We start from the raw sequence: 13,632 nt of genomic DNA, 5'->3' as shown, positions 1-13,632 counted from the left end.
GCTTGATGTGGCCATGCTCAAAGGCAGCTATCAGGATGAGTGTGGCACTGGGTAAGCTCTTCCCCAGTTTATCTAGAGTTTTGTACATGGTGTCACTGGGGACACAGTCCTTCTTAGACCTCCAGATGAAGTCGAAAATGGCTTGGGTAACTGCAATGGTACAGGTTCTGGGAATAGGCAAGACCTGTACCATGTACAGTGACAGAGAATGCTTCACACCTGATGACCAGGTTTTTACACATTATGAGGATGGAGCAATGCTTTCGAAATTCCAGTTTCTGCCTCACCTTGGCGATACGCTTCTCCCAAGATTTTGTGCACACTTCAATCCTTCCAAATCATATTCCAAGCACTTCAGGTAATCTGCCCAGACTGTAAAGGGGATACAGGATTGGTTGGCCCACATCCCAAAGAACATGGCCTCACTCTTGCCTCAATTTATCTTGGCTCCTGAGGCCGGTTTGAACTGATCTCAGACGGTCATAAGTCTGCACAGTGACAGCGGATCAGAGCAGAAAATGGCTAAGTCAGCCGTGTGCAGACAGGCTTTGGCTACAAGCTTACACTGCCTGGAATAGACACTTCTCTCGGGCTCGCATCCTTCCCGAGGGACTCAGCAAAAGGACCTATACAATACACAAACAAGGCAGGAGACAGCAGGCAGCTCTGCCTGACTCCAGATCTGATCAGGAAACTTTCTCGATTTCCACCCATTTACTGAGATTGCACTAATGCTATTGGTATAGGCAGTCGGATCCAATTGTAGATACCTTTCCCAAAGCCCATTTTGGACTGCACATCCCACATGCAGACATGTAATATGTGCAAAAACCTTCCGCTGGAACAGGCTGATGATGCAGGGAGCCATCCACTGTCTTGCATGTAAGCCATCTTACCACTGGAGGAGCACAAGAAATTCAGACATCATCCTGCCAGTACAGCACAGGTTTGGCCTGGATCAATCACTGATCCCAGAGCAGACCTGACCCAGTTGGTGATCACCTCACATTGAATTTTTGTAATCAACGTTCAGTAGTGAAACTGGTAGTCAATTTCTAATTTTCTCCCTTTTCCCCCTTCTGCTTATAGGTGGTGGTGATGGTACCTTTCCTCATGAATTTCCACATTGTACCTGACAGAAAAATACGGCAGTACACATCCTGCAGGTCCTAGCCAATCAAGTCCCACAGAGCTGAATACAACTTGGCCAGTAAGCTATCATGTCCAGTTTTCTAAGGACTTGAGGGCCTTGATCAGCTCATTCAGAGATAACAGCTGGTGCCCTCTCCTGCATGCGGTCATCTAGGACCTCTGTGATAAGATTTTAAACTTAAATGAAGACAACTACATGGGTATGAAAGCTGAGGAAGCTCGAGTGAAGTGGGCTACTAAGCTAGGAGGATAAACCAATAGAGATGGGGTGGCTGACAGCTAAGGCAATATTTCAGAATGTGTACCTCCCTATTATAAAAGAAAATTCTAATGTGAGGACCCATCATTTCTGGTTAGTTTAAGAAATTAGGGAAAACATATTTTCTAACAGGTCAGATGGTTGGTCAGAATATTAAAAATGGCAGAGAATAACTAAAAAATTAATCAAGAGAAAGAAATGAGGGTATCAGTGGAAGTTAGTTAAATCCAAAAACAAATAGTGAAAGTTTTTCCTTCAAAATAACTGTCAAAAAAGTGAAGCTAAATGATCACTGTCTGGAGACAAACTAGGAAGTTAATCAATGATTTTAAAGATGAAATCAATAAAATATTTGGCTTCGGTTCTCGCTAGAGAGGAGACAAAAACAGATCAGTAATACTTGTAAATCAGGACATGAAAGTAAGGGAGGAACTTAGTAAAATTACAATCACAAGCAAAGTGGTGCTAAGCAAACGGATGAAGCTATGGGTTGACATGTCTAAATCCAGACGGACTTCATAATTGGGTCTTAAAAGGGTGGCTAATAAGATATCAGATGAATGGGCATACGTTTTGTAAAATTCCTTGGATTCTAGAAAAGTTCCATCAGACAGCAAAGTAGCAAATATAACTTCTATTTGAGAGGCGGGGGGGGGGACGCAATAAAACTGAACCTTACAGGCCAGTTAGCTTGATGTCTGTCATGGGGATGATGTTAAAATTAATAATTCAAGGGGTTATAGCTGGGCACTTAAGAAATCTCACCAACTGGAAAACATCAACCCGGTTTTATGAAAGAGAAATCATGTTGAACCAATTTATTGGATTTCCATGGAAGAGTAGCACGCACTATAGACAAAGGGAAGTTGCAGACATAATGAGCTTGAATTTCCAAATAGCATCTGACAGGATGCCACATAAAAAGTTACTGCTCAAAGTAGGAATTCATGGTGTAGGAGATATTATGAGTATGAATACAAGGATGGCTGGCAGAAAACACATAAATAGGTCTTTGTCAGATTGACAAGATGTGATATGTGAAGTTCTGTAGGGGTCTGTGCTGGGGCATCAGCTTATCGCAATTTATATCAGCGACTTAGATAACCGAGTGAAGGATTGATTGCTAAAATTTTCAGATGACCCGAAGACAGATATGCTGGCAGATGCAGTATAATGTAAGAAAATGTGCACTTGCTCACTTCGACAGAAAGAATTAAATTGCAGAGTATTACTTAATTACAGATTAACTGCAGAATTCTGAGACAGACAGATCTAGGTGTTCGAGTACAGGGCTTGCTAATGGTTAGCGTGCAATTCATTATGGAGGCTATCAGAAGGTTATCCTTTACTACAAAAGCAATTGCAAATAAAAGTAATGATAGTTGTTACAGTCATACAGCACAGAAACAGACCTTTCAGTACAACTAGTTCATGCCAACCACAATCCCAAACCAAACTAGTTCCACCTGCTTGCACTTGGCCCAAATCACTCAAAACATTTTTTATGAATTTATCCAATTGTCTTTTAAATGTTGTACATGTACCCACGTTCATCACTTCTCCAGAAGTTCATTCCACACGCGAATCACAATTTAAAAAAAAACCTGCCCCTTGTCATTTTTAAAATCTTTCTCTTCTCCCTTTAAAAATATGGGCCCTTGCCTTGAAATTCTCCACCCTAAGCAAAACACCTGCCTGTCACTTTATCCATACCTCTTGTTATTTTATGATTCTCTATAAAGGTAACCGCCAAACCTCCTACACCTCAGGTGAAAAATGTCCCAGCCTAACCAACCTCTCCTTATAGTGCAAACCCTCCATTCCTGACAACATCCTGGTAAATCTCTTCTGAACCCTCTCCAGCTTAATAAAATCATTTATATGACGGGGAGACCAGAACTGGACACAGTACTACAAAATAAAAGAGGTCTCACCAATGTTCTGCCCAAACTCAACAATGTCCCAACTCCTATACTCAAAGGTCTGAGCAATGAAGGCAAGCGTATTAAACCCCTTCTTAACCACCCGATCTACATGTGATGCAAAACTTCAAAGAACTATGCACTTGAACCCCTGTTCTGTCTGATACAAGGCACAACCCAGGGCCTTACCACTAATTTTATATGTCCTGCCTGTGTTTGTTTTACCAAATTACAATACCTTGCATTTATCCAAATTAAACTCCACCTGCCACTCAATAGCCCACTGGCCCAAATGATCAAGATCTCTTTGTAATCTTTACGTAACCACCTTCACTGTCCATTATACCACCAGTCTTGGTGTCGTCTGCAAATGTACTAATCATACTTTTTACATTCTCATCTAAATGATTCATATATTTTATTATTTATATACACGGGGCATTGTGAGACCACAGATGAAGAACTGTGTACACTTTTGGCCTCCTGATTATGTTCTGGAAGTGATTCAGAGAAGATTTTCTAGACTGATACCTGAACAACAGGGAAGGATGGGCGGATTGGGCTCGTTTCCACTGAATTATAGGAGAGCGAAGGATCATTTCAATGAATTGTATAAGATTCTGAATTATATTGACAAGATAGATATGGAAAGGATGTTTCCCCTCATTGATGAGTCCAAAACTAAAGGACATTTAAAAATTATTGGCCACATTTTCAGAACATAAGTAATGAGACTAATTTTGAGTGCATTATTGTACAGCTTTGGAGCTTGCTCCCTCAAAGGACAGTGGATGTAGGAAAAGTGAACATTTTTAAGACCCAGGAACAAAAGATTCCTGTTAGGCAAAGGAATTGAAGGTCTTCTATAATAGGTAAGAATGGAATTCAAAACAAAACCATCAGCCATGATCTTAATGGATAGTGGAGTAAGTTCAAAGGGCTCAAATGGTCTCTCTTCTCCTAACTCACGTTTGTATGCATCTAATCAGAGTTGAGAGAACTTATGTCAAATCAATTCAAGCACCTGATATGAAGTCCTGTAAAACCAACAATGGAGCAGTCCAAGGTCCAGACTGTTTGATTGGATTGTCACAAATGGTTATCACACTGGTGAGAGAACTGAAAATAGCAAGATAAGGGAAATTTGCTGCTTTAAGTTCAAAATATACTTGTACGTTTATTTGGTTTCTAAGTGCAATACCACAGAATACTGCAAAAATAAGCTGGGCACTTACCTTGCCTGGATCATCCTTGGACCGAGGCACTTTCAGGAAACATTTATTTAATGATAAATTGTGTCGAATAGAATTCTGTAAGAAAACACAAATATCAATATTTTTAAAAAATGAAACACCAAGTGGAATAATTGTAAACAAAACCTGCAATAGCCAATTCAATAGCTCAACCTAAACCAAAAACACTTCATACAAGAAGTCACTGTTTTACTAGCAGCATCAGAGCTGATGGCTTAACCTTGGGCTTCATGGTTTCTGAACTGATTGTTTCCTGGAAATGCAAGACAAACACACGGTATTTAAACTCAGGAGTTTGAAATAAGGTTCATTTTAAATGGAGGTAGAGGCATAGCAGTAATGTCACTGGATTCGTAATCCAGAACAACAGGCTAATATTTGGGGGGCCACAGGTTTGAGCCCCACCATGGCAAATGGTGATATTTGAAATCAATACAAATCTAGCCTAGTAGAAAACATGTAACTATCAGTGATTGTTGTAAAAACCCCATCGTGTCCTTTGCAGAAGGAAATCTGCCATCTTTTTCTGGTCTAGTCTACAGTCACTTCAGACCCACAGCAATGTGTTTGACCCACAACTGACAAGTAACCAGCTCGACAACAAAGGACAAGTAGACGACAGTTGAGCCAGCAGTGCCCACATTCCGCGAAAGAATAGAAAAAAGGTATAAAATTTCTTAGTAAATGTCGCACTGAATGTTCATTTATTTGTCATGGATATCAGATCATTGGGAAGTTTCAACGTGATTTGTGATCCCAAACTGATTTCACTTAACCATGAAACAGGTAAGTTGATAGGAAACTAATTCATAGCAATGAGGAGAAGCTCCTCAGCAACTTACACTGATCGAGGCATTTTCTCCCATAGGGATCTTAAAGCAGCTTACCCAAGTACACTTTTTCTGGGTGCGGGGCTGATAAGCTATTTAATTATAAGGGGTACAGTATTCAAGTCCAACTGAAATATACAACTGGAACCAAACCAGATACACCATCGCTTTGAATCACTAACTTTATTAAGTATTTCATAGGATGGAACTTTTTTAATGTCATTGTGACACCTAGGTGGGTCAACAACTAAAACGCAGGTTTCTGTAAACATTGATACACTGCAGAAATAATTTTAGATTCTATGATCAAATTTAGCTAGTCATTTGTGAATGCTTGGTGACGTGCATACTACAAGATTAAAGGCTGCTACAGTATTTCTGCAGTTGAGAAATATTTTTCCAGACAAGTAGTAGGAATTCCTCTGATTAGCATAAAAAGTGTCATTTTATTGGCCAAAAGTCACTTCCTAGAACATAGCGCATTGCAGCAGGCAAACAATTGAATAGAAGTTGATGACAGTTCATATTTACCCCTTTAAGTAGCATTTGTATGATACTGGATGCTTTACTTTGCAGGTCAAAGTGACGTGATCACCATGGTGCTTTATCAGGTGAAACAACAGGCAAGCAGAAACATTATGAATGTAATTGCACAGGATCACAGTAGTAAAGCTGCTCTGCAAGTTACACTGACGTACATTACTAGGCATTTAAAAGACAAGCATAAAAGGTCAGGTCATTTCTGTTGAGTCATTTGGGAACTATGTGGTTGGTGGAAAGTAATATAATCAAAGGCATATGCAGTAATTATCAGCTGATAAGCCAAAGGACAGACATTTCATGTCTATGTTTATAAAGGAGCATGACATCACATTATAAGCAGTATAGAGAATCATCATCTGTTTAAAAAGGGAAGACAAATTTTCTTGTAATGACTTCTTGACAACTAAGTGCATTTATTCAATAGCTAAATTATAGAAATTAGGAGCCTTTGGTTTGAGCCTTGATTTGAGCTGATTCAACTGATTTCAACTGTAGGATGGACTCAAAAGGACCTCTGCTTTAATCATTCCATGATTCTAACAGATAATCAGTATCAATTAGTCAGGCAAAAGGAAACACAGTTTAAGGTTCCAGGTTATTAACGATTGGCTATGAATGGATTATGCAAGAACATGAGATGAGGCCAGAAAAAATTATGCAATGATTAAGTTAATGCCTCAAGGAGAGGAGAGAAAAGGAAAAACAGCCATATATTATTCTTGTGTATTCAAGGGAATCTCAACTCAAGGAAGTGTTTGTAATACAAATGCGATCCTTCAGAGTCATTGACGTTGGCAGAGATTGACATCAACACACATCACTTGATGGTTATTTTGGACCATCACAAGCTGTACCCCATCACAATACCACACATCCTTCCTCTAAGCAAAATGAAAATAGCAATTTAATGTTTCTGAAATAGCAAGAACTTCGGTCTTGAAGGGCTTAATGCAAAATGTCAGTAAATGTACTTTTGTGACACACTCAAAGATAACTTGGATTCGTCAAAGGATTCCAATTTTCTTCAGCAGCAGCAAAATTTCTAGCCATTGTAAAGAAAAAAAATTAGTCCCTTACCACATGCTCAGCATGATATTTATACTCACAACAGCAACTTAAGTGCAATCTCTACAGTTGTGCGCACAAACACGGCAGCCAATTCACCACAGTATGGCTCCACAAATTTGGAATTATTGGCAACGATCTTTTTTACATCATGGTTTTGTACACACCTTTGCAACAGTCAAGCAGAAACAGATTATTGACATTTACCCTACCAAATTCTTACACAATCCAATCAGGTCATCTCTCAGTTTTCTCTTGTTGGGCAAGCTGTAGCTTCTCAGTTCTGATCTCATGTTTGCGAATCTTGTTTGCCCCTTTCTGCAGTGCTACCACATAGTGTTTGTAATATGGAGACCAGACCTCCTGTACAGTACTGTAAATGTGGAAATACTGTGACCGTGGTAAAATAGATTTAGAAGGTTTAAAAAGTCACTTATTCTTATTCCAGGCATCATAAATTACTGAGAGAAAAAAGGCATGAAGTTGACAAGGCTTTGGCTTCTCTGTTTAAATATGAGGGTCCTACTGGAGGTTTGGTTAATTGCAAATGTTACACCCTTATTTTGAAAGCAGGGGAGTGGGATGAACCTAGGAACACAATCAGTTTGTTATCAGTTGTGGTGCTGGTTACAAAACTTTCAAAAATTGTATGTTTATTGATTGGATGGGGACTTCAGTGACTATGCCAGTATTTATCATCAATTCCTAACTGCCCTGGGGAAGATGCTGGTGAACCCTGGCATCCACATTGTGTTTAAGGCAGAGGCAGATAGATTCTTGACTAACAAGGGTCTGGAAGAGTATGGTTGGAGATAGGGGTTGGGGTTTGGTTGGTTGGTAGGTGGGAATGTGGAGTCGAGGATGATCTTGCTGCAGCCACAATGTGGTTGAATAGTGCTGCAGGCTTAAAGGGCCGAATGGTCTACTGCTGCTCTTATCTTGCATGTTCTTACGAATGTTCACTCACAGCACTGTTAGGGAAGGAGTTCCTGGATCTTTACCCAGAAATTCTAAAAGAACAGTCAACATAGTCCTGAGCCAGGATGGTGAAAGGGGCTTGGAGGAGAAATTGGAAAAGGATGGGATAATATACGAGAGACAGTCAAGATCTGGGAAAGGCATATGGAGCATGATATTATTCATTAATGGCTGGACGAAGGAGCTGAGGGCATCATTGCTAAGTTTGCAGACGGCACAAAGATACGTGGAGGGGGCAGATAGGTGTTGAAGTAAGGAAGCTACAGACTAGCTTAAGAGAATAGGCAAAGAAGTGGCAGGTGTTGTGAAGAATAGAGGCATATGCTATTTTCTAAATGGGGCAAGGTTTCGGAAATCCAGAGCACAAAGGGACTTAGGCGTGCAAGTTTCGGATTCTCTTATGGTTAATATTCTGGTTCAGTTGGCACTTACTCCACGACGGCTAGAATACAGGAGCAGCAATGTACTGCTCAGGCTGTGTAAAGCTCTAACCAGACTGCATCTGAAATATTAGTATACAAAACTGCTCATGTGTCTAAGAAAGGATGTGGTGCTGCTTTTTGTGGTGGCAGTGGTGGATGGGGTGTCCAGAGGAGGTTTGCAAGAATGAATCTGGGAATGAAGAGCTTGTCACATGAGGCTGGGTTAAAGACTCTGGGTGCGTACCCCATGGGGATTAGGTGGTGGTCAGGGATCTGAATGAAACTTACAGAATATCGAGAGGCCTGGATACAGCGAACATGGAGAACATGTTTCCACTAGCAGGAGAGACCAGGACCCAAGGGCATAGCCTCAGTGTGTGTGTGAGTGTGAGTGTGTGTGGTGGGGTGGGGGGTGGGGGGGGGGGCATGTTCTTTAGAGCTGAGTTGAGGAGGAATTTCTTCAGATGTAGGTTAGTGGATCTGTCAAACTCATTGCCACACAGGGCTGTGGAAGCCGAGTCACTGAGTGCATTGAAGGCAGAGGTAGATAGGTTCTTGGTGGATAAGCAGATCAAGTGTTACAAGGAGAAGGTAGGAGAATGGGGTTGAGAAATGTATCAGCCATGATCGAATGTTAGAACAGACTTGACGGGCCAAATGGCCTAAGTCTGCTCCTAAATCTTATGGTCTAAGATGAGTAGTCAGTTAGACTACTTTGGTGCTTTAGTTCAGAGACAGCAATGTTGACCAAATGCTCAACTCTTCATTTAAACAGGTGAATGGCAGCTCAGTTGAATATCTCACCTCAAAGACATCACCTCCAGTAAGATAAGCCCAGAAAGATCTCTTCAGATTTCACGCTTTAGTTCTGCAGTTGTGTTAACATCACACTTAGAGGCAAGACAACTGCCAAGTGAGGTAAGCCAAGGCCCGGTAGTATTGCGGTAATGCCACCTGTAATCCAGAGGCCAGGCAAATGCCCTGAAGATATGGGCTCAAAGCCCATAATGGCAACTTGGGGAATTGAAATTCAATTAATTAAATCTGGAATTCAGAGTGAGCATTAGTGACAAGAAAACCATCACAGGTTGTTGTAAAAACCCACGATTCACTACTGCCCTTTGAGGAAGCAAATCTACTGTCTTTACCTGGCCTATAGCAATGTTACTAACTCTTAACCACTCTCTAAAATGACCTAAAAAGCCACTCAGTTCAAAGGCAATTGGAATGGGCAGCTATTGACATCCATATCCCAGGGGAAAACAGAAAAACAACCAATTGTTGGAGGGGAATCAGAGAGGAATTACGTGCATTTGGAGAGGCAAAGACTGACTGGAGATCGTCAGCATGGCTATGTGTGTGGAAAATCATCTCTCACAAATTTGAGTGAAGTTTTTGAGTATGTGACCAAAGCAATAGGAGGGTAGAGCAGTAGACGTTGTCTACGTAGAATTGAGTAAGACCATTGACAAGGTTCTGCACGATAGGCTAGTTAGTAAAGTTAGATCACATGGGGTTCAGGGAGAGCTTGCCAACTGGAAACAAAATTGGTTTGATGATAGGAGACAGCGGGTGGTGGAGGAAGGTTGTTATTTGGACTGGAGACCTGTAACCGGTGGTGTTCTGTTAGAATTAGTGCTGGGTCCACTGGCGTTTGCCATTTATGTAAACGATTTGGATGACAGTTTAGGAGGCATGGTCTGTAAGTTTGTGGATGACACCAAAATTGGTGGTAAAGTGAGCAGTGAAAAAGGTTACCTCAGATTACGAAGGAATCTTGATCTATGGGGCCAATGGGCTGAGAAGCAGATGTTTAATTTGAATAAATGTGAGGTGCTGCATTTTACTAAGATGAACAAGGCCAAGACTTACATGGTTAATGGTGGAGCCTTGGGTAGTGTTGTCAAACAGAAAAGCCTAGGGGTTCAGGTATATAGTTCTTTTCAAGTTACAACGGAGGTATACAGGGTGAGTAAGGTAGCGATTAGCACACTTGTCTTCATTGCTCAGACCAGTGAGTACGGGAGTTAAGATATCATATTGAGGTTATACAGATTGTTGGTGGGGCCAATTTTTGAGTACCGACTGCAGAACTTGCCATCCTGCTGGGAGGATATCATTAAATTGGAGAAGGTTCAGAACAGATTTGCAAGGAAACAGCCAGGGCTGGAGAGGTGGCATTACAAGGAGAGGCTGGATTATTTTTTTTCCCCCACTGGTGTGGAGGAGGTTTGAAGGTCGACCTTATAGAATTTTATAAAACGAGGGGCATAGAAAAGGTGAACAGCAAAGGACTTCTCCCAATGGAAGGGAGAGTTCAAAACAAGGAGGCATATTTTCAAGGCAAGAAGGGAAAGATTCAAAAGGGGCCTGGGGAGGAATTTTTTTGCACACAAAGGGTGGCTTGTGAGTGGAATGAACTGCCAGAAGAAGCGATAGATGCAAGTGCAGTTACAACATTTGAAAGTCATTTGGATAGTTACTTGACTAGGAAAGGTTTAGAGGGTTACAGGCCAAATGCAGGCAAGTGGAACTAGTTTAGTTTGGGAAATTTGGTTGCTGTTGGACAAGTTGGAATAGAGGGTCTGTTTCCAGGCTGTATGACTCTATGATGCTATGACCCAATAATCGTAACACAAGTGTTAGTTTTACATTATTATTGATGACAACTATTAAAATGACCTAGCAAAGCAACATCACTTTCTCAAGACTTTACTTAAATTATCCAATTTTGAGCTCTCCTGAAAGTAAGACTGTTCAGGACTACAATTCCAAAAGTAAAATCAGCCTTCCAATAGATAGTTCCACATATTCATCATCCTCTGGCTAAAGCAGGGCCTTGGCATCTCAGTTCTAAAAGGGAAGCCCCTTCACTTTGACGTTAAGCTTTCAAGTCAGAATCTTACCTACTAATGGGAGATCTTCTCCATACCCACCCTTATCCAGGCCTCTCAGCGTTCTGCAGATTTCAATGGGATCCCTCTTCATTCTTCTAAACTCCATTGAGTACGGACCCATAGTCATCAAACGCTCCACATATGACAAGGCCTTCGTTTCCAGAATCAATCCTGTGAACCTTCTCTGGATCCCCTCCAAGGCCAGCACATTCTTCCTTACAGTCCTTACTTGGTCTGGCCTACATGTGACTCCTGACTTATAGCAATGTGGTTGAGTCATAACTGGCCTCTGACTAATTAGGAATGGGCAATAAATGCTGGCCTAGCCAGTGATGTCCATCTCCCAAGAAAGGAAAGAAACAAAACCGGGCCAATAACTGAAACATTTCACTGATCTTCCCCACTATAAATATTGGTGATTAGCTTGTCAAATCTAACTAACTTGTCAAATCTAACTAACTTGTCAAATCTAACTAACTTGTCAAATCTAACTAACTTGTCAACAGCTTCAGTGCTGCCAGTGGATTTAATATAGTAACATCACATACTCCTGAAAAAACTATAATTGTAACACGATGTCTACAGTGAAATACATATAACTCAAACTAGGGAAACTGCCTGGACTAATAACAGGCCATCAGCACCCCATCCTAGTTGCTCATGAACCTCAAAATGTCTTCAAATTTGACATAATACAAGATTTAAAATTCTAAAATGACTTTTTCCGCAGCATCCGGCCATTCCATTTATGAATTTTTGTTCTGTCTGATGTGCCTATTTGAATATAGTAATGAAAGTAATTACAACAAACTTTTTGTTGTTTTAACTGGCACGTTATGCACCAGCATGCTCGATAAATAGCAAAAATTATATACCTCAAAAATACCGCAAAGCTTACTGTATTATCGTGACCTCTACAATGTCCAATTAGTCAGCTGAGGGTGCTAGCGAGAAGGCTTGCTGCCAGCAAGTTTTAAGGCCAAGTTGCATTATTATTTAGTGATTTACACCGCAAACAAAAGTATTACATTTCTATTACATTGCAAATTGGGAGACAGGAGAAAATCCATAGAAAAACCCTTGTGTTTGGAGACAACACTGCCTCTACACAGATAGCCACAAACAAAAATACAAAAGCTAACAGTTATCCAGAGTGGAAAACATGCGAAGGATTAAATTATAACACCTCTACTTAGCAATTAATGATTCTTAATAAAGTTAATTGTTGCTGATCTATTAGCAGGTAAGTAGTGTTGTTTGAAAATTTGGAGATCACAAACGAAGAGAGAGAGAGGCCAGATGTCCGAAAATTAGCAGTTTGGGTTAAGATGACATTAACGTGTCTAGCGGAGTTACTTTTAGACAAAAATTAGAGAAAATAACATCATTTTAAAAGGCACTGAACAGCTGAAGACAATGCTCAACATCAAAAGACTTCAATCTTTTCATTCAAATACATACAAGCTTTGTTGATCCACTGCAATGTTCAGTTCTTTACCCAAATAAATCTTCCTAATCCTTTCAAATGTATCGCTTCAACCAAACTGTCAGTTACCCTGGTATTTCAGCTTTTGAATCAATTTTTGTCTGATTCTCATTCTGAGTCATCTTGGGACACTACTTAAACGCAGGCTTTCACTTTTCAAATTTTCACAATATCTGCAATTAAAACTTTGTTCACTAAACCTTTTTTAAAACATTTCCTATACTTTAAATGCTTGTACACGCAAGGACAGTACAGTAAATAAACCTCAACACAGGTCAATCCTCACTTTTTTTGGGAGGCAAGTCCAATTTTCTCCCCTTAGATGGCAAATTGCTGGAAAATTATTGCACTGAGCGCTACCAGCAGTCTATTCAAGAAGCCACGTCACAAATCAGTACACTTATTAATTAACTCCGATTAAAGGCAGTGGCTAGCAAGCAAAACAAAACCAATGCCTATCCTCAGCTAGTGTTCAATGATTACTTTCTGATTGGATAGAAAACATAACAGGAACCCTGACTAAGTCATCTCCACTTCTCAGTGGCAGCCTTAGATTAAGCGTAGTATTCCTTCCTTTCATTCTCACAAATCTTAGGTCAAGACCCACTCTGGAGGCTTAAACAAAATCCAGATTGGCATCTCAGACATCACTCGGTTGAAATGTCACCCAAATCACCTGCAGCCTCAAACTAAGCTATTCAAAACAGAAAAAAGATAATCCTCGCAGCCCTGACGTGCATTTATCTCTCACCCAATACCATTATAACATACTATTTCATTATTTACCTCACTGGTCTTTATAGGATGTTTGTGCGTATATTCGGC

The 13,632-nt window shown here is 40.5% G+C and overlaps 1 protein-coding gene across 10 annotated transcripts in view; it reads right to left on the bottom strand.

Moving 5' to 3' along the window:
* Positions 1–13,632, bottom strand: part of foxj3 (forkhead box J3) — a 124,643-nt gene that overhangs the window by 47,388 nt on the left and 63,623 nt on the right. For all 10 annotated transcript variants that reach the window (XM_048561230.2, XM_048561229.2, XM_048561233.2 and 7 more), the window contains exon 3: positions 4,569–4,643. In XM_048561230.2, coding sequence (XP_048417187.1) covers positions 4,569–4,643 — 75 coding nt within the window. The remainder of the gene's footprint in view (positions 1–4,568; positions 4,644–13,632) is intronic.

Source organism: Stegostoma tigrinum, chromosome 28 (assembly GCF_030684315.1).
Source record: "Stegostoma tigrinum isolate sSteTig4 chromosome 28, sSteTig4.hap1, whole genome shotgun sequence".
In the NCBI taxonomy this organism is placed as follows: Eukaryota; Metazoa; Chordata; class Chondrichthyes; order Orectolobiformes; family Stegostomatidae; genus Stegostoma; species Stegostoma tigrinum.
Note: the sequence above shows the minus strand (reverse complement) of the source record. Positions and strands in the feature narration are given on the sequence as shown.